The following is a 22,551-nucleotide window of genomic DNA, read 5'->3' as shown; positions in this document are numbered from 1 at the left end:
AGTACTTACTTGTTCCTGACAGTCACGCCTGGCTTGCTGTTCATTACTTAAAGCTGTGCTTGCTCTCTGAAGAGCTTCTTGTACTTCACTCTGAACACTAGACAGTGTTTTCTTCAATTCAGTTAACTAAACAAGAGTAAGCCACAGTTAATTACAAACTGGGAAAATACTTAAGACAGACATTAAACAATCCACTTAACTGAACTGAATACAGCTTCAGTCTGATGTAATCTACAGTTTCTACTCATCTACATCCTCTGCCTACTATTTGCAAAATCCCAGGCAGAGCTTCTAAAATGTAGCACTAATAAGCAGTTTTGTCAAGTGGTCTATATTTTTCAAAAGGAAATTTAAACAGGTGCATAGAATTAAGTGAAACATAAGATTAAAATTCATGGGTATGCATTCAAGCACATTTCTGATGAGATAAATCAAAGTATAACTTATGCACTAATGAAGGGAACTCAAATTCTTAAGACAGTAAGCTACTACGCAGCCTAGTGAACTCACTTGCTGTTCCATGCTTTCGATGGCTTTCCTCTTGTCATCCTGAAGTTCTTGCTTCTCCTTCTCTACTTCCATCAGCTTTTTCTCCAACTGTGTCTGAAACTCTGCTGACTCTTTCAAACGCACTTCAATGTTCTTATGTACCTCCTCAGTCACCTTCATCACAAGCAGCCAGAAACAAAAGTACAAATGATAGGCAATGCTTTTTCCAATGTAAACTAAACTGGAACCAAACTAAAGTTGCTACTTGTTTCCCTAAACAAGATTCCCTAAAATGCTGGTCAGCCAAGCAGATATAACCACATAAATGTAGAAGCCTAATAGCTTCTCTTTTAACCTGGGTTTTTCATATTGAAAATGGAGTCTTTTATTTCCCCTTCCATCCTCAGGGCCATGTGCCCAAATCTACTTAGTCTATCACTAAAAGGTGTGTTCCTCACATATTGATATGGATTGATGCCAATCACAACAGGATTTTAAAAAAATGGTGGCCTCCTTGTTGTACTATCTACTACTCTTTGAAGAGAATTTCCTAACTATGACACATTAAGAACCAACGGTTCCATGTAAGCACACAGAAATAATCTGACATACTTACCTGAAGACTCTCTCTTGACTCAGGCTTGACTGCCTTCTACTATCTTTGATGACCCACATGCCTCTATTCAAATATACCCAATTGTCAACTGTTATGTGCAGCCGTGCGCATGCCGCAGATAACTCAAACTCATCCTCCCAATGTCTGATCTCTACCTATTCTGTGCTTCCTAAATTGTGTGGCTTTTGTTTTATTTATTAGACTCAAGAACTTCCCAAAAGTAAGAGCAATGGTGTCAGCCCAATCCGTACATAGCACAGGCTTTATATATGAGTAAGTTCTTAATGAAGAACAGTGTGAATTGTACATACCTGTTTCTCCTTGTTCAGGGAGTCTTCTAAGCTGGTCACCATGGCTCTATACTGCTCTACGTTACTAGCACTTGTCTTGAGTCTCTCCTTCAAGTCATTGACCTGTTCTTCAGCCTGCCTTAGCTGACTTTTAAGATCATCAACATCATCTCTGTCACCAGGCTGACCTGCAAAAAATAAAATGCTCTAGTAAAATACATACTTTCAATTAATGCTTTAAATAATAATAAAGATGACTCCTATTAAGAGTACATGAAATAAGGGTTAAAGCTAAAATTATCTATAAAGTATATTTTAATCCATAATCCAAGTTGAATACCAGAATAAAAACTAAGCCAGGCATGGTGGCACATGCCCTTACTTCCAGCACTTGGGGGGCAGTGGGAGACAGACTGCTGACTCAGGTTGGCATTGTCTACATATAAGTCCTAGGCTGGCCAGAGCCATGGAAGCTAGGGTCTGAGAAAGGAAGGTAGGAAAGAACGAAAAAGGAGAGAAAGAAGAAAGGAATAAAAGAATGAGAGAAAGAAGGAAGGAAAATCTAAAACTCTTCTGTTGTCTCAATGCTTCCAAAAATTGAACTGTTTGAAATCTCATCACGAAACGCCATCTGGAACCCTGGTGCACGGAGGCTCCCAGAAAGAGCGGCGCAGATCTTCCCGGTTGCTGCCGCCGCGGAGAGGACTTAGGCAGTACCCACGAGCAAACTTGAGCCTTGGAACCACAGGGGAGGGCCCAGGAGCGGCAGGACCCCTACGCCTGAGACACCACCGGAACCTGAAGGAAACAGACCCGATAAACAGTTCTCTGCACCCAAATCCCGTGGGAGGGAGAGCTAAACCTTCAGAGAGGCAGACACGCCTGGGAAACCAGAAGAGACTGCACTCTGCGCACATCCAGACGCCAGAGGAAAACACCAAATGCCATCTGGAACCCTGGTGCACGGAGGCTCCCGGAAAGAGCGGCGCAGATCTTCCCGGTTGCTGCCGCCACGGAGAGGACTTAGGCAGTACCCCACGAGCAAACTTGAGCCTTGGAACCACAGGTAGGACCAACTTTTCCCCTGCAAGAAACCTGCCTGGTGAACTCCAGACACAGGCCCACAGGAACAGCTGAAGACCTGTAGATAGGAAAAACTACATGCCCGAAAGCAGAACACTCTGTCCCCATAACTGGCTGAAAGAAAACAGGAAAACAGGTCTACAGCACTTCTGACACACAGGCTTATAGGACAGTCTAGCCACTGTCAGAAATAGCAGAACAAAGTAACACTAGAGATAATCTGATGGCGAGAGGCAAGCGCAGGAACCCAAGCAACAGAAACCAAGACTACATGGCATCATCAGAGCCCAATTCTCCCACCAAAATAAACATGGAATATCCAAACACACCAGAAAAGCAAGATCTAGTTTCAAAATCATATTTGATCATGATGCTGGAGGACTTCAAGAAAGACGTGAAGAACTCCCTTAGAGAACAAGTAGAAGCCTACAGAGAGGAATCGCAAAAATGCCTGAAAGAATTCCAGGAAAACATAAATAAACAAGTAGAAACCCATAGAGAGGAGACACAAAAATCCCTGAAAGAATTCCAGGAAAACACAATCAAACAGTTGAAGGAATTAAAAATGGAAATAGAAGCAATCAAGACAGAACACATGGAAACAACCCTGGATATAGAAAACCAAAAGAAGAGACAAGGAGCTGTAGATACGAGCTTCACCAACAGAATACAAGAGATGGAAGAGAGAATCTCGGGAGCAGAAGATTCCATAGAAATCATTGACTCAACTGTCAAAGATAATGTAAAGCAGAAAAAGCTACTGGTCCAAAACATACAGGAAATCCAGGACTCAATGAGAAGATCAAACCTAAGGATAATAGGTATAGAAGAGAGTGAAGACTCCCAGCTCAAAGGACCAGTAAATATCTTCAACAAAATCATAGAAGAAAACTTCTCTAACCTAAAAAAAGAGATACCCATAGGCATACAAGAAGCCTACAGAACTCCAAATAGATTGGACCAGAAAAGAAACACCTCCCGTCACATAATAGTCAAAACACCAAACGCACAAAATAAAGAAAGAATATTAAAAGCAGTAAGGGAAAAAGGTCAAGTAACATATAAAGGCAGACCTATCAGAATCACACCAGACTTTTCGCCAGAAATTATGAAGGCCAGAAGATCCTGGACAGATGTCATACAGACCCTAAGAGAACACAAATGCCAGTCCAGGTTACTGTATCCTGCAAAACTCTCAATTAACATAGATGGAGAAACCAAGATATTCCATGACAAAACCAAATTGACACAATATCTTTCTACAAATCCAGCACTACAAAGGATAATAAAGGGTAAAGCCCAACATAAGTAGGCAAGCTATACCCTAGAAGAAGCAAGAAACTAATCGCCTTGGCAACAAAACAAAGAGAAGAAAAGCACACAAACATAACCTCACATCCAAATATGAATATAACAGGAAGCAATAATCACTATTCCTTAATATCTCTCAACATCAATGGCCTCAACTCCCTAATAAAAAGACATAGATTAACAAACTGGATACGCAACGAGGACCCTGCATTCTGCTGCCTACAGGAAACACACCTCAGAGACAAAGACAGACACTACCTCAGAGTGAAAGGCTGGAAAACAACTTTCCAAGCAAATGGTCAGAAGAAGCAAGCTGGAGTAGCCATTCTAATATCAAATAAAATCAATTTTCAATTAAAAGTCATCAAAAAAGATAAGGAAGGACACTTCATATTCATCAAAGGAAAAATCCACCAAGATGAACTCTCAATCCTAAATATCTATGCCCCAAATACAAGGGCACCTACATACGTAAAAGAAACCTTACTGAAGCTCAAAACACACATTGCACCTCACACAATAATAGTGGGAGATTTCAACACCCCACTCTCATCAATGGACAGATCAGGGAAACAGAAATTAAACAGAGACTTAGACAGACTAAGAGAAGTCATGAGCCAAATGGACTTAACAGATATTTATAGAACATTCTATCCTAAAGCAAAAGGATATACCTTCTTCTCAGCTCCTCATGGTACTTTCTCCAAAATTGACCATATAATTGGTCAAAAAACGGGCCTCAACAGGTACAGAAAGATAGAAATAATCCCATGCGTGCTATCAGACCACCACGGCCTAAAACTGGTCTTCAATAACAATAAGGGAAGAATGCCCACATATACGTGGAAATTGAACAATGCTCTACTCAATGATAACCTAGTCAAGGAAGAAATAAAGAAAGAAATTAAAAACTTTTTAGAATTTAATGAAAATGAAGGTACAACATACCCAAACTTATGGGACACAATGAAAGCTGTGCTAAGAGGAAAACTCATAGAGCTGTGTGCCTGCAGAAAGAAACAGGAAAGAGCATATGTCAGCAGCTTGAAGCACACCTAAAAGCTCTAGAACAAAAAGAAGCAAATACACCCAGGAGGAGTAGAAGGCAGGAAATAATCAAACTCAGAGCTGAAATCAACCAAGTAGAAACAAAAAGGACCATAGAAAGAATCAACAGAACCAAAAGTTGGTTCTTTGAGAAAATCAACAAGATAGACAAACCCTTAGCCAGACTAATGAGAGGACACAGAGAGTGTGTCCAAATTAACAAAATCAGAAATGAAAAGGGAGACATAACTACAGATTGAGAGGAAATTAAAAAAATCATCAGATCTTACTATAAAAGCCTATATTCAACAAAACTTGAAAATCTACAGGAAATGGACAATTTCCTAGACAAATACCAGGTACCGAAGTTAAATCAGGAACAGATAAACCAGTTAAACAACCCCATAACTCCTAAGGAAATAGAAGCAGTCATTAAAGGTCTCCCAACCAAAAAGAGCCCAGGTCCAGACGGGTTTAGTGCAGAATTCTATCAGACCTTCATAGAAGACCTCATACCAATATTATCCAAAATATTCCACAAAATTGAAGCACATGGAGCACTACCGAATTCCTTCTATGAAGCCACAATTACTCTTATACCTAAACCACACAAAGACCCAACAAAGAAAGAGAACTTCAGACCAATTTCCCTTATGAATATCGACGCAAAAATACTCAATAAAATTCTGGCAAACCGAATCCAAGAGCACATCAAAACAATCATCCACCATGATCAAGTAGGCTTCATCCCAGGCATGCAGGGATGGTTTAATATACGGAAAAGCATCAATGTGATCCATTATATAAACAAACTGAAAGAACAAAACCACATGATCATTTCATTAGATGCCGAGAAAGCATTTGACAAAATTCAACACCCCTTCATGATAAAAGTCCTGGAAAGAATAGGAATTCAAGGCCCATATCTAAACATAGTAAAAGCCATATACAGCAAACCAGTTGCTAACATTAAACTAAATGGAGAGAAACTTGAAGCAATCCCACTAAAATCAGGGACTAGACAAGGCTGCCCACTCTCTCCCTACTTATTCAATATAGTTCTTGAAGTTCTAGACAGAGCAATCAGACAACAAAAGGAGGTAAAGGGGATACAGATCGGAAAAGAAGAAGTCAAAATATCACTATTTGCAGATGATATGATAGTATATTTAAGTGATCCCAAAAGTTCCACCAGAGAACTACTAAAGCTGATAAACAACTTCAGCAAAGTGGCTGGGTATAAAATTAACTCAAATAAATCAGTTGCCTTCCTCTATACAAAAGAGAAACAAGCCGAGAGAGAAATTAGGGAAACGACACCCTTCATAATAGACCCAAATAATATAAAGTACCTCGGTGTGATTTTAACCAAGCAAGTAAAAGATCGGTACAATAAGAACTTCAAGACACTGAGGAAAGAAATTGAAGAAGACCTCAGAAGATGGAAAGATCTCCCATGCTCATGGATTGGCAGGATTAATATAGTAAAAATGGCCATTTTACCAAAAGCGATCTACAGATTCAATGCAATCCCCATCAAAATACCAATCCAATTCTTCAAAGAGTTAGACAGAACAATTTGCAAATTCATCTGGAATAACAAAAAACCCAGGATAGCTAAAACTATCCTCAACAATAAAAGGACTTCAGGGGGAATCACTATCCCTGAACTCAAGCAGTATTACAGAGCAATAGTGATAAAAACTGCATGGTATTGGTACAGAGACAGACAGATAGACCAATGGAATAGAATTGAAGACCCAGAAATGAACCCACATACCTATGGGCACTTGATTTTTGACAAAGGAGCCAAAACCATCCAATGGAAAAAGGATAGCATTTTCAGCAAATGGTGCTGGTTCAACTGGAGGTCAACATGTAGAAGAATGCAGATTGATCCATGCTTATCACCCTGTACAAAGCTTAAGTCCAAGTGGATCAAGGACCTCTACATCAAACCTGACACACTCAAACTAATAGAAGAAAAACTAGGGCAGCATCTCGAACACATGGGCACTGGAAAAAATTTCCTGAACAAAACACCAATGGCTTATGCTCTAAGATCAAGAATCGACAAATGGGATCTCATAAAACTGCAAAGCTTCTGTAAGGCAAAGGACACTGTGGTTAGGACAAATCGGCAACCAACAGATTGGGAAAAGATCTTTACCAATCCTACAACAGATAGAGGGCTTATATCCAAAATATACAAAGAACTCAAGAAGTTAGACCGCAGGGAGACAAATAACCCTATTAAAAATGGGGTTCAGAGCTAAACAAAGAATTCACAGCTGAGGAATGACGAATGGCTGAGAAACACCTAAAGAAATGTTCAACATCTTTAGTCATAAGGGAAATGCAAATCAAAACAGCCCTAAGATTTCACCTCACACCAGTGAGAATGGCTAAGTTCAAAAACTCAGGTGACAGCAGATGCTGGCGAGGATGCGGAGAAAGAGGAACACTCCTCCATTGTTGGTGGGATTGTAGGCTGGTACAACCATTCTGGAAATCAGTCTGGCATTCCTCAGAAAATTGGACATTGCAGTACCTGAGGACCCAGGTATACCTCTCTTGGGCATATACCCATAGATGCTCCAACATACAACAAAGACACATGCTCCACTTTGTTCATAGTGCCTTATTTATAATAGCCAGAAGCTGGAAAGAACCCAGATGCCCTTCAACAGAGGAATGGATACAGAAAATGTGGTACATCTACACAATGGAATATTACTCAGCTATCAAAAACAACGGCCTTATGAAATTCGTAGGCAAATGGTTGGAACTGGAAAATATCATCCTGAGTGAGCTAACCCAATCACAGAAAGACATACATGGTATGGGTATGCACTCACTGATAAGTGGCTATTAGCCCAAATGCTTGAATTACCCTAGATGCCTAGAACAAATGAAACTCAAGACGGATGATCAAAATGTGAATACTTCACTCCTTCTCTAAAAGGGGAACAAGAATACCCTTGGCAGAGAAGAGAGAGGCAAAGATTAAAACAGAGACTGAAGGAACACCCATTCAGAGCCTGCCCCACAGGTGGCCCATACATATACAGCCACCCAATTAGACAAGATGGATGAAGCAAAGAAGTGCAGACCGACAGGAACCGGATGTAGATCGCTCCTGAGAGACACAGCCAGAATACAGCAAATACAGAGGCGAATGCCAGCAGCAAACCACTGAACTGAGAATAGGACCCCCGTTGAAGGAATCAGAGAAAGAACTGGAAGAGCTTGAAGGGGCTCGAGACCCCATATGTACAACAATGTCAAGCAACCAGAGCTTCCAGGGACTAAGCCACTACCTAAAGACTATACATGGACTGACCCTGGACTCTGACCCCATATGTAGCAATGAATATCCTAGTAAGAGCACCAGTGGAAGGGGAAGCCCTGGGTCCTGCTAAGACTGAACCCCCAGTGAACTAGACTGTTGGGGGGAGGGCGGCAATGGGGAGAGGGTTGGGAGGGAAAAAAAAAAAAAGAAATCTCATCACGAAAATTAAGACTATTTGAAAGAATATTGAACCAAATCCACAAACTACAATTTATCTCACTTTGTTTTTGCTAAAACTAATGGAAAATGAGCAAACTGAAAGTGGAAATACTTTAATAAAATATCAATAAGAGATTATTAGTAAAACATCTATTAAACATATATCAGGCATCTTCACTTAATATATAAATATTATACACATATAACCTTGCTTTCCTATTATTAGTAAATCTATGTAGAAAGATAATATGGAAACAAAGGTTTTAAATTTGAAATGGCACATCTGTATAAAACACCCTAATCAAATGAAGTATTTAATCCAAGAATACTAGTCAACATAAATTGAAAACCAGAATCAAAACTAAACAGACATAGTGACACATGTCTTTAATTCCAGCACTCGGGGTCAGTGGTAGGTAGATCACTGATTCACGATTAGCATGGTCTACATATAAGTCCTAGGCTGGACCTTATCACAGATTTAGTAAAACCCTGTGGTGGTTTAAATGAGACTGATCACTCACAGGCTCCAATATTTGTATGCTTGGTTCCCAGTTGGCAGACTGTCTGGAGGAATTAGGGGGTGTGATCTTCTTGGAGTAGGTGTGCCACTGGGGGTAGGTTTTGAAGTTTCAAAAGCCAGTGCCAGGCCCAGGGTCCCTCTCTCTACCCAGGATCAAACTAGGATGTAGCTCTCAGCTACTGTTCTAACACTGTGTCTGCCTATATGCCACCACGCTCCCTGTCATGATAATGGACTAATAGTCTGGACCTGAAGGTAGGCCTCCAATCATTTTCCTTTGTAAGAGTTGGTCATGGTGTCTCTTCACAGCAATAACAACTCTAAGACAAGTTCAATAAACAATCTTAAGTATCGATAAATGGTTTTAGTGTTGTGGAGAACATGTCCTACATATGTGATGCTCTGGGTTTGATCCACAGAAAAATATATCACTTTATACCCAGAGATAGCTTCAAAGATCAGAAAACTCAGAACACAGCTTAGCCTGGTGGCAAACAATTGTTTGAATTCCCGAGTCTTCCAAATTTATTATGAGCCCCAACTGACCATTCCTATTTGAAAGGTAAAATGGTTTCTCCAGCCTTCATTAGCATGCATGAAGAGGGGATTTATTTTCAAGACAGAGTGTAAACTCAAAGATTTATCTGTTTTACTTAATGCTACATCAAGCTACTCTCTTTACCTTTACCGGTTCTCTGTGTGGACTGAGAAGCAAGCTGGGCTTCCATATTATTAAGGTGCTGTTTCAGTGTAGCAATATCCTTCTGAGCATTTTTTAACAGCTCTTTTGTGTTAAGATGAAGATTTATTTCTGTATCTAGCTGTCTCTTGGTATCTAGTAGTTGAACCTGTAAGAAACAAATGCATTAACACTATAAAGACGATCTATTGGTTCTTATGTAACTAGACATTCAAAGTGATATCCTAAGGATCCTAGAACCCTTGCTACAGTAGAATAGAACACCTGAAATTCTTAACGAGACAAAGCACATTACAATCATGGCTTCTGCTGTAAGAAAGAGAAGTATACCCTAGCTTACTGAAATAAGGTAATGGAATATGTCTCAAGAAAATGAAGAGATTTCAGCAGATTCCCTGAATTGAGAACACAGACCTAGAAAGTTCCAAAGCATCTCTAGTTCATGCTAGAGTGAAAGAACACTGAAAGCATGGTGTGGACAAACATGGCATCTCTTCAATGTCCAGTACATCAGTGCTAAGCATGTTTGTAAAATTGTCACATATCACCAAAGGCTCAGCATGAAGAGTACCTAATACTGAAAGTTAAGAGTAGCCAAAAAAAATTCCCTGCACCACAGAACCAGTGCTTTACAAAAGTCTTCCATTAGTGTGGAGTCAAACCAAGCACCATTCTGTGCCTGCTTAAATGTATCATCAAAAGCAACACAAACTATTTTTAGCTTTATTACCTTCCAGAGGAAACTAGGGAAAACTCAAAAGACTACAAAACATCCATTATCTAAATCCATGGTCAGAAACTCCTGGGCCTACTGCTATTTGTTGTCCAACTAAATTAGATAGTTAGGATCCTACTCATGTTTAACATCACTCATTTTGGCTGCAGGATGGAGAAGTTAACCTTGAACTGAACAGAAAACCGTTTCCCTGGATGATAGTTTCCACAATATACCAGATGGTACTATGTGGGCTGCTGGGAAAGAAAAGACATCAATGGGCTTACCCAGTGCTAGACCCTCCGTGGTGTAATACTGATTTTGGCAAGAAGTGTCTACCAGTGCAACAATGGCAAGACGGTTATGGGGCAACAAACTGCTCTCTGACTTAACAAGGTCTGCTCTACAGTAGGTATTTCAGGCCTGGTACCGTAAAACCCAGTCAAAAGCCCAGGACTGGGAAGTTCATAGACCCCCAACTTACTGTTGCTGTTTAGCTAAATGGTCATGCTATCAGACGGCACTCTAAATTACCCGCTGTACACACTGCTTTGTGCTGTTCTTGACTTTGGCCAGAGAAGCTTCTTTCTTGCAGTGTGCAGTGGTTAGTGCACACCTGTAAGTGTTGAGTCATGAACAGGCCACCTGTATCTACTCCCTACTGTCAGAGGCTCTAGGATTTCTTGGAAGTGGAGGCAGAAAGAACAGAAGAGCAGGTGGATGGGAGGGAAGCTGTGAAATGCAGAGTCTGGTCACGCCATGGCTATTGCACACGTTGACTTGAAGGAGCTGAGATTACCTATTAGACAATACCTGTCCGAGATCAAGCCAGTTAAACTCTAACAGAGATGAGGAAGAAGTTACTGGCAGCTGCTAGCTGCTAAAGGAGGGAGGATTGTTCTCCTTTGGGGATGTGGCTGCAGGTAGGTTGCTGTAATGGGCTTATGGGGATCACGAATTGGACTCAGGAGTTATTAATAAAATTAATAAAAGAAAATGAAAACAGAAAATTGGGAGGCGGGTGAGGGAGGAGCAATAGTAGACGTTGGAAGACAGCTGTGAATAGATATGACTATATGTATTATATAAATGCACAGAGCTTTCAAAGAATAAAAACATTAAAAATTGTCAGGCATATTTAAGATTCTGTAAAGTACAGTAACTACAAATTACACACACCCAGAAGCAGATACTCACATCTAGATTCCTCGTAAGTGTATGTCTTTGTTCCACCTCGTTTTCCAACTTCTTCTTCAGGTGAGAGATCTCATGCTCCAATTTTTCTATTTGGCTACTCAGCCTTTGTTTGGTTTCAGTCTCAGATCGCTCTAGTATGCCCTAATGTAAGAAGTAAAGGATGGTTAACAATAAAGAAATTAGGAGACTACAATCCATGATGAAGTTAGAACTGAGAAGACTGTAGATATACAAGGGAAGTGTGGCCACTTTTCATATTAAGTTTATTAAATATTTGTTTAGTGGTATGGGAGCGGGGGCAAAAACATTAGAGTAGTTATATAGTACATAATTCTAAGACTCTAACATGTTAATTACTTTGTTTCAATTAATTCTCTTTTTGAGTTTCCTTTAAAGTATTTTTTAGCACATCACCAATTTAAAATCATCACTATAATGGATGAAAAAAGTAACATAACATTTTTAGTTAGGAAAATTAAGAAGATACAAAAGGTACTAACACGTCATGCATTTATCTGTTTACCTGGATGGTTTGCAGATTAGTCAGCAACAAGTTCTGTCCCCTCTGTTCAGCTAACAAAGACTCTCTTTGCTGAGACAGACGGACTTCAGACAATTTAAGCATTTCTTTTTCCTTCTTCAAATTTTCTGCTCTTACCTTAAAATGAATGTAAGAGGAAAAAAAAATGTTGGGAAATAATGTGTCAAAAGTAATACACTTACAAAATTAAAATGTTTTCTTTACTATGTATTTCTTAATATGATTTAGACTACAACTCCTGATCAAGTAAGTAAATATAGTTTCCGGTTTCATGAACTGGGATATAAAGTTAAAATGATTGGGCTTACCACTAATATTTTCGCTCTAGCAAACTGTTATTTAAAAATAATATAATGCAAGCTGGAGAAACAGCTCAGTGGTTAAAAGCATTTGGTTCTTCCAGATGTCCCAGCACCCACAGCAGGCAGCTCCTGACTGTCCAGCTCAAGGAGATCTAATGCCTTTGAACTCCTCAAGCATCTGAACTTAACATGGAGATACACATCTACACAGTAAAAAAAAGGCAAAACCCAGAGTAAAATCTAAAACACCAGAACAAATAAGTGTGTAACTATGTCGTAGTCAAATTAATACACTATCAATGATGTTAAGTTTTATAGGCCAAAATAGTTTCTAAGGGCTTCTTTAATAACCCATCTAGTCAGAATTTCTTTCTTCCTAAAAGACTGCACTCTGTCTCAGGAGAGATGCAAGAGTGAGTTGAAATGCAGTATTTTCACAGTATTCAGGTCTAGTCCTGAGTCATATTAATTATCAATAATAACACTTAAAACCAACAGTTTGGAAAAATGTTCCTATTTCCCATCAAGAAGTAGAGCAAGAAAAATGCAGTAACAAATAAACAAAAAGTGTCTTCAAGTCCTAACCTGTTTCTCATGACTGTCAAAAAGAGGCAAATGACTTTCTAGCCTCTAAACCCTTTTCTCATAAAAGAGAGGACAAATAGTACCTAGCTTGCAAGTAAAAGCCAAAAACGATGGGCGTTAGCTTTATCATAATCTTGTTTGATACTTACTTGGGAGCATTCTTTTTTTGTGAATGCTTAACTAAGGTTTTATTTGAAGTCTTGCCTAGAGATATGTAAGCTATTTGGAAAATACGTATGGTGGTCCATACAACGCTTTACTATGCTATTTCAACCAATAAAATTAAAGAAATAATTAGCAATATCATATGTCAGCAAGGGGGTGTTGGTCTCACTTCTGCAACAGCTAGCTTCTCATTGGCTCCTCTCAAGTCTTGTGTCATCGTGTTGATGATCTGTTCCTGCTTCTGCGTAGTTGCAGTGAGTTTCTGATTTCTCTCTTGTAGAGATGTTATTTCTCGGCGATATCCTTCTACATTATCTTGAAGCATTTCGTAACTGGTAATAAAGATGACCAGTTCTTAGGTCTTTGAAGACTTTCATAGAAACTTAATTTCACATGATTAAAATTAGAAAGTGGCTTGTATAATAATATGCAACCTTCTATACTCCCCTTATTTACCAGTTAAAATTGAAATTATAAATAAGGAAATATTTCACATTGAATAACTTACTAAAAATTCATACTAAAATATTGTCAATATACTGTAAATACCTAAGATAACAATCACATGAAGCGAAGGTTCCAGAAATGACAGCCATGGTAGCATACACTCACAATACTAGTACTGGGAGGCTGAGGCAGAACTGTCATAGGTTTGAGGCTAGACCAGTCTACTGATTACCAGGCCACCCAGGGGTATGTAGTGAGAGATACAAACCCCCAATATCAGCTCTGGGAGGCTGAGGCAGGACTGCCACCAGTTTGAGCCTTACCCTAGTATACTGATTGAGTACCAAGCTACCCAGATCTATATAGTGGGATCCTGTCTCAAAAAATTCACACTTCCCACGTCTTTAGAAAGCATCAGAAACAATGTCTCTCAACCTGAGGAAAGGAAACCAGTAGCACTGTCTTAAGTTCCCTCCTGACCAGGAGAATCGCAGTCAATGTTACAGAATGAAGCATTAGTTTCCCATGTTTACACATTACATAGAAAAGGAACACCATTGTAAACTAATTCTGGGGCCTGACTGGTTAGAATGCTGGGAGTGTAACATTTAATGGCATTAATTCCCAACAAAAGAATTTACCGTTTAGAAGCGAAATCTAGCTGAGTAGAAATTTTGGTGTTTTGTGAGCGCAGGTCTGTGACTTGCTCTTGAAGTTTCTCTAGCTGCTCATTCTGCAGTTTCTCACTGTCCATTTTTTCTTTTTTATAGTTCTCAAAGATTTCCTGCAACTAAACGTTGGAGATCATTAGACACTTCCTTCACCAAAAACCCAACTTGGAACTAACCCATGACTTTAACCAGGTATAGTCTTTACCTGCTTAAGGGCAGCCTTTGCTTCTATGGTCTCTGTAGACTCAATGATGGGTTCCGGAGCAGGAGTAGAAACAGTCTGTGATGTACTTGAACGTTTTGGAGTTGACACAAGAGAAATATCATCTAAACTTGAAGCTTCAGAAAAATAAAAAAGACTGATAAGGTTTTTTGCTTGCTTTCATAAATCAGTCTTAAGGATTATTTTCAAAAGCATTATTACTATATTAAGAAGTGGAAAGTAAAGTATTACTAGACCTCTCAGGGAATGGATATATTAAAAACTATTAAAGATTGATGGCTCAGTGGGAAAAGCTGCCCAATAAACTTGAGTCTGATCCTTGGACCCATATGCTGTCAGGAGAAAACCACCAACTCCCACTAATTATCTTGACCTCACACACACAGTAGCCTTCATGAATGCACATACACAAGCATGCAAAGAGATAAAATGTAAAAAAAAAAAAAGAAAAATTGTTCCTCACTTTTTATTCGATATAATTTATTACAAATTAAAATAGTAAAACAAGAAAAACAAACCCTGTAATTCACTAAGTATAAAGTATGTTTTAATAATATTGTTTTTTTAAGTAGTGTCAAAATGACACCTAAAAATTAATGTTATAACATTACACACAATACCTGAAGTCAACTTCTATATTAGAATAGCAATTGTTTTTGTCACAAAACTGATTTTCCAGTTCACTTCCAAAATATTGTCCTGTAATTACATAAAAATCTACCTTGTAATGGAATGGCCATTCCCGTTGTTTGTGACAACAAAATTCGGTACATGTCACGCTGACGAACTATGGAATCAACAAGCTGCATCTGATGCTGTCGTGACTCACGGAGCTGTTCCAGTTCAGTGAGAGAGTTCTCCAGTTTATTCTGAAGTTCAGCAATTCTGCAGAAAACAAAGTCTTTGTAGGTCCATGCTCAGAGCGAGTGCTTTCGATTCTAAATCCTCCAAACACGGTCTACCTTCATGCTTACTATTTTCACATTCTTTACCTTTTACTCTGTTGCTGTTGTAAGAATTCCTTCTTAAACTTCCCACCACAGAAGACTTAAGTACTTGAACTCATCGATAGCATCTGAAAACCTTTCTCAGCATTAGGTCTACTGAAACTTCAACCTTCCTGCTCTTAGCGCCGTCCTTCCTTCCCTAACATAGCATCTTTATAAAACCTCAGTACTCTACCTGAGTCATGCTCAGACATCTTTTCCATGACGACTTCTTTCTTGAAACTGGAATGAAGTCTGCCAAGTTTACCTATTTTAGTACTCGTCACATTAAACTTAAGTTTACCTCCTTATTAAAAACAATCCCATAGTACTTTTGCTCAGTATCGCTTTTTCTAAGTCTCAACACCTCAAGTATCCAGCACCTCTAAGGCCTCACTAAGCTGAATAACTATTGTTTAACACACCTACACAGTTGCTGCTTACTTAGAGGAAGTTGTCTCTTGTTCTTCTCGTTCCCTGGTTTCCCCAAGTTCTCGAAGAGCAAACAGCAGACGCTGATTCTGCTGCTGAAGCTCTTCAATGTTCCTGTAAGATACTAGATGCTGCGATATTACTTCAGATGAACTACTTATGTCAGCAGAGCTGACCTCCTCATCCCGAATTACATGGTTACCCCTTGCTTCTTCAAGTTCCATCAAGAGCACTCTTATCTAGAAACAAAAATTTAATGTTATAAAATAGTATTAATAGCTTTGGTTACAGGAATATCTGGAAGAAACCAAAATTTTAAATGACAGCATCACTTATCAAAAAAAAAAATAGTATCTTAAAAAACAAAGCATCATAATCTATCACTTTTGATGTTAAAAAAATCTAAGAACATTTTTTTAATAAAATAGTTATTTTTAATATAAAGAAAACTTACATAAAGTAGAAAAGTATAGTTTCAGATTCATGGCTGCTACTTTAACACGAAACTACAAGTAACTTATTTAGTGCTTGTTTTATATGGTAGGGGACAGGAGGAGCAGACATGGTGGTATGCACCAGAAATCCCAGCACTCAGGAAGATGAGGAAGGAGGATTAGAATTCAGGGTTGAAGTATGAACAAGTCCCCTTTTCAAGAAACAGTAGTAATGAGAACACACAGTATAGTTGAATTTTAGCAAAAATGCACGTATACGTTCAGATATGCACTTATTGAGACATGAATGGCATGAAATATATACGCCAACCTGCTAACACTGGTTACTCTGAGTCACAGCAAGCTAGGAAGAAGGGGGATAGAAAACAACAACAAAACGTTCTGTTTCAGTTGTCTGTGTACTCATCACAAATGTCCCCAGTAATGTGAAAATCAATCAAACATCCTGAGAAGACAATGAGACTATAAGTGCTAGAGCATTCCTACTAATGGACTAGAAAATGTGTACACCTTTCCTAAAAGGCACTTCCTTAGACATTAAAATTCAGACTCAAGCATTTGGCACTCAGCATTATAAAGAACCTGGAAATCACACAATATATTCTAACCTGTTGTGAAAGATCTTTTATTTGTATTTCCATCCTCTGATTATCCCTTTCAAGTACTGATGAATGTTTGTTGGCTTTATCAGTGTCCTCCTGCAATCGCTGAATCTCCTTTAAAATATAAATGCAAGGGAAAGCTCAGTGTCACCAAGGATATATATAACAATAGAACTTTATAAAATGACAATTAAGCATCTTCTGCCCTTAACAAGTTGTCTAGTACAACTTTGCAAATAAGTATTCAAATTCACATTTCATTACCAAATGACCCCAGAATCAACAGCAGTAATCATGGTTAGACTAAACACTTCTGATGTCAAAATGAAATATGCTGGGGAAGACACACAAGACTTGAGGAAAAGTATGCAGTAATTTGCAAAGAAGCAGCAACCAAAACAGTAGGAAGGCTCTGCAGTTTCCTACTGCAGCATCAGTAGTTGGAGGGGAAGTTTTGAGAGCCTTCCATTCACACAAGGTCAGATGGATTAAAGGGAAATCTGTGCTCAAGTTCCAATTTATGCATATTTAGGTTCAGTTATTTTCACATAATTTTAAATGTATCCTGGTAGTTCATACACCTTTAAGAAGCTATGCATAAGTGCAAGAGGAAAAATGTGAAATAGAAATACAGAAATAGTCAAAAAAGACAGTACTCATAAACCTACTAAGTACAAAACAAGGTGAATTAAGATGCAAAGTATATGCACTTGGGTTGCAATGAGAACCCTACAAATAAGAGCTGAAGATTTACATTAGAAAACACATGATTCATATTATGGATAGAAAATGCCAGTTATTAAAAAATACAGAAATGACCGTTAAGCCTGTCTGTATGATAGTGAGGAATGAACTGTTTTGTAAGGCAAAAGCTGCTATTCCAATTGATAAGTCTATCTGTCATTTAACTACCCACATGCACTTCGCATACCAAGATCAATGAGCAAATACTCAGCTATCAAAAACAGTGATTTCATGAAATCCACAGGCAAATGGATAGAACTAGAAAATATCATCCTGAGTAAGGTAACCAAATCACAGAAAAACACACATGGTATGCACTCACTGATAAATGGATATTAGTTCAAAACTTGAATAACCCCAAATACTATCCATAGACCACATGAAGCTCAAGAAGGACGACCAGAGTGCAGATGCTTCAGTCCTCTTAAAAGGGGGAACAAAAATATTCATAGGAGGGGATATGGAGATAAAGTTTGGAGCAGAGACAGAAGGAATGGCTATTCAGAGCCTTCTCCACCTGGGTATACAGCCCATATATATACACCCACCAAAACTAGATAGTATCTATGAAGCCAAGAAGTACATGCTGACAGGAGCCTGGTATAGCTGCCTCCTGAGAGGCTCAGCCAGAGCATGACAAATACAGAGGCGAATGCTAGCAGCAAACCATTGAACTGAGAACAGGGTCCTAGTTGGAGGAATTAGAGAAAGGATTGAAGGGGCTGAATGGGGCTTGCAACCCCATAAGAACAATGCCAACCAACTAGAGCTCCTAGGAACTAAACCATTACCCAAAGACTACACATGGACAGACCCTGGGCTCCAACTGCATAGGTAGCAGAGGATGGCCTTGTTGGGTACCAATGGGAGGAGAAGCCCTTGGTCCTGCCAAGCCCCACCCCAGTCCCCAGTGTAGGGGAATGTTAGGGCAGGGAGATGGGAAAGGGGACTGGTTGGGGAGTGGGGGGAACACCCTTATAAAAGAAGGGGAAGGGAGATGGGATGGGGGCTTATGGATGGGAAACGGGGAAAGGGAATAACATTCGAAATGTAAATAACCCCCCCGCCCCAAAATACCAATGCAATATCCTATTAACAGAGAAACTTAAAGATCTAATTGGTCCCAAGAGACCTCTCTGAAAATAGAAATACAAGGTTAATTTGTCAGACTTCCAACAGTCCCTTAGGGCAAAATGAGTAGTTACTTTGATGCAAAACACTTTATTAGCTACTTCTGAATGTCAGTGGCTTCTAAATTATAACCGAAGATTTAATTTGAATTAAGGATACAATTTACTCATATTCTCCAAGAAAAAAACAAATCAATTAAGTATAGAAGATATAAATTTATCTACATTTCCTCAATAAAGTTCTCTTAAATCTTCAACAGTTCTTTGTAAAAAGCTACACTGTAAAGGTAAAGTAGAGAGCATAAACTCTTTTCTATCATTAAGTAAAATATACCCTCCAGTAGCAAAAGTGTATTTACGAACTTGCAACTTTTAACATGGCAAAGGAGCTGTTATAAAATAATACATAGTAAGGCAGGCTAAAGTTTGAACTGATATAAATATCTGTGACCTAATATCAAACTATGATTATTTCTAGTCAGGCTTATCAAAACCCTCTGAAAAAAAAAAATGGTTACGCTAAATTAGCCAATGTTCTAATGCATCATTAGAACATTTGAAGAGTAGTCCAAGGTGGTCTCTGTCTCTATTGCCTCAACATATATAAAAGCCTCTCATAATTTTTCTGAGTCAAAGTAAAAATTTGTCATGGTGGGGGTGTAGTGTAAAGCCTTAAGCTTTTCTAGTGCAAAGACTGTTATGAAAAAAGTACCCAGTACACAATGCTTCATTAGTAGCTGTGCCTAAAGCTGGAGTTCAGAAATGGAACCAACCTTCATGGCTTGCTCAAGCTTTGCAGACAGACTGGCCACAGCTTTCTGCGCACGCTCATACTCTTCACGCTGGCGTTTCAAAATCGGTGCTTTGGCTTCCACTTCTTTTACTATCTCATCCAGATACTTATTAATCCTTTTATTTTCTAGTTTTTCCAACAGCAACTGATCCTGAGTTTCCACATAAGCATTATATAGCTGGAAACAGAAAAGGTGGTCATTTCACTAAGTGGAAGTGTAACACCAGGAGTATGTAGCCTATGGGGGCTCATAATGAACATCCCTTACCCCTTACATAAAAGGAAGTATTTGTTATTTGCCACATACAACTACAAACCAAATGGTTACAAAGTTCACTTCTTGTTTAGACTTAATTTTAATTATGTGTATGTGTTCGTGTGTTGGGGGGGCATGACTACGTTATATGAGGTAATGAGGAGGCCAGAAGGTGACAGATGCCCTGGAGCTGGGGAAGGCTGTTGTGAACTGCTGGATGTAGGTACTGGGAGCTGCACTGAGGACCTCCAAAGAATAGTAGGTACTTTTAACCACTGAAGCACCCCTTTGGCTCGGCACCCCCTCCTTCATTTTTAAAACGTGTGTGTGTGTGTGTGTGTGTGTGTGTGTGTGTGTGTGTGTGTGTGCGTGTGTGTGTGTGTGTGTATGAAAAGATGCCTCTCTGAGTGCAGGTGCATGCCCCTGTGTATATGTGGAGGTCAGATGACAACTTGTGTGAGCTGCTTCTCTCAGCCCAGGTTGTGAGGACAGAAATAAGTGTGTGAGAACGACAGTTTACTCATGGAAGTAACTCACTGGCCGAAGAAAACCTCTTTAAAAATCACCTGCTAATTATCAGGGAATTGGATAAACTGGGGAGGGGGCAGGTAAGTTTCAGAGACCCCTGAGCACTTCTGTAATAATGAAGCATGATCTGCCATCATGATCTACTCACCTCAGTTAGTTTCATGCCGGGCTTTACAATTTTAGCGACGGCTGCTGCGGTAGGAGACATGGCTGCAAGCTCTTCTTCAGATAATATAGCTCCTGTGCAAACACAGTATTTTTTTCCTTTTTGCAAAATTGTAAAACTGAAAACCACTAATGAATTTTTAAAGTAAAGGAATAGTAACATTAAATGTATTTTTTACTTACTATATTTCAAATGTTACACAAATATGGTAACCACACAACAATTACAAATAACTGTTCTAGGAATTAACATTGTGATCAAATGGCATTTCTATCTGATGATGCTGTAAAGACATAGTGTTCTATTTTTCAAATAATTAACCTTTCTATATTGCAGCATACAACAGAAATGCTGTCAGTTTAATTGAAACTACCATACAGATATGTTCTAGCAGCTCTGGGAACCAAAAAGTGTCTCTTAGCCACACCTTTACGTTTTGTAGCGGAAAGCAGGTCATTTGCATTCTCTAATTCCTTTTCCAATTTTCCTATTTTCTCAAGCATTTCTTTTTCCATTTGGTCTTTAGATTCTTCCACTTGTAGAAGATGATCTTGTATTGTTTTGTTGGCTAAACATTTTAAAAAACAGAATATTGAAAACCATCATTAAAACACTGCAGTTTATTAACTAAAACACAGTAAGAATCTTTCCTTCTGGAGACAACATTAAATTCTCGAGGCTACCCTTGCTGATTCTTATCCACTCAAAGCCTGGCTCTACTTGTTGGCCTTGAAATGTTTCAGTCTGATGAGTCTAGTCGAGTTTCTTTTTAATATTTCTCACCAACAAAACAAGAGAGTATGAACAGCAGAGAAGGGCCATGATGTACATATTTGGAATCAATTTTGGCCTTTAGTTTAAGACAGAAACAATGAATAGAAAAGATGAACATTAAGATAAAGATCACAGACACGGTTGGCCTCCATTTCCCTGCATTCCATCTCTTGGATGCAGCTGTGGCTTGACAATAATCAGAAAAAAAAGTTGTATCTGTACTGAAAATGCATTTTCTCACCGGGCTGAAAACAATAAAGCAGGCACTAACTCGCACTGCAACCAGTCCTGTGAGTAACCTCAAGCTGAGGTGAGAAAGACAGGCTGGGGTGGGCAGGCCATAAGCAAGTCCATTCCACTTTAAATAAGAGAACTGAGGATCTTTAAGTATTCTTGATGGGTCCTGGTACCAATTCTTGAGATGCAAGTTTATCTACATATGCTTAAAATGATATTTTCCTTAAGCCCTCTTCAGTTTTTGGCACAATTTAACTGCAAAACTGCAGTTTTTGCTAGTTTGAAATTTCAACAAGGAATCTTTGCTGAATCGAGCCTACAACCTACCTGAAGCCTAAAGCTTGTGAAGCTCCAGGCCTGTGACTTGGAATATCTGAGGTTTGTCATTTGATGAAGGTCAGTATCTAAGATTACATATGGATTTCTATTTAACACAACCTATCTACTATGGGATGACTGACTGAACACACGCACGCACAGTCAGACAGTCTAAAAGAGTGGCCAAAATGTCTACGATGAAGAAGGAAATCAAAGTACCACATTAGCATCTACGTTTTCAATATATTACTTGATTAAAAATATAATTCCAATCTTCTTAGCCTAGACTTTCTTCTACGTGAAATTTTGTCCCAGTTAAAGCCAATCCTTATTTTAGATTAAATCAGCTACACAAATTTAAGAAATGTACAACAACAACAACAACAACACAAACCACCTTCTCACACTCCCAGTCTCACCTTCTCCAGCTTCTTTGAGCAGTTTGTGCAGCTCATCCACTGCCCGAGTTAGTTCATTACTCTTCGCCTCTGAGTCGTCAGCAGCGCTCTGAAAGGTAGTCATAGTCACCAACAGTCAAGAATCCAACACCAGGGTACTAATGGGCATGCTGGAGGGTTTACCTTGTATAGGTTAGAGAGCTTTATGTGAGCATTTAACTCATTGTGGAATTTCTCTTCCATACTGGCCTGCTGTTCTTTGGCCTAAAAACAAAGCAAAGTCCCAATTTTATATGCAGATACTAGCAAGTACAGC

The 22,551-nt window shown here is 39.0% G+C and overlaps 1 protein-coding gene across 2 annotated transcripts in view; it reads right to left on the bottom strand.

Moving 5' to 3' along the window:
• The window catches only part of Tpr (translocated promoter region, nuclear basket protein), a 63,326-nt gene that overhangs the window by 26,645 nt on the left and 14,130 nt on the right, over positions 1-22,551 (bottom strand). For both annotated transcript variants that reach the window (XM_087580833.1, NM_001107185.1), the window contains 17 exon segments: positions 22,419-22,499; positions 22,257-22,344; positions 20,936-21,076; positions 20,491-20,582; positions 19,539-19,736; positions 16,898-17,005; positions 15,847-16,073; positions 15,138-15,301; positions 14,399-14,532; positions 14,164-14,312; positions 13,245-13,407; positions 12,006-12,140; positions 11,483-11,623; positions 9,553-9,718; positions 1,417-1,583; positions 511-663; positions 10-126 (listed from right to left, as the gene is read on the bottom strand). In XM_087580833.1, the coding sequence (XP_087436959.1) occupies positions 10-126; positions 511-663; positions 1,417-1,583; positions 9,553-9,718; positions 11,483-11,623; positions 12,006-12,140; positions 13,245-13,407; positions 14,164-14,312; positions 14,399-14,532; positions 15,138-15,301; positions 15,847-16,073; positions 16,898-17,005; positions 19,539-19,736; positions 20,491-20,582; positions 20,936-21,076; positions 22,257-22,344; positions 22,419-22,499 (2,424 nt within the window).

The sequence above is a fragment of the Rattus norvegicus genome, chromosome 13, assembly GCF_021556685.1.
Source record: "Rattus norvegicus strain SHRSP/BbbUtx chromosome 13, alternate assembly SHRSP_T2T, whole genome shotgun sequence".
Taxonomy (NCBI): domain Eukaryota; kingdom Metazoa; phylum Chordata; class Mammalia; order Rodentia; family Muridae; genus Rattus; species Rattus norvegicus.
The sequence above is the reverse complement of the archived record's forward strand: the minus strand, read 5'-3'. Positions and strand labels throughout refer to the sequence as shown.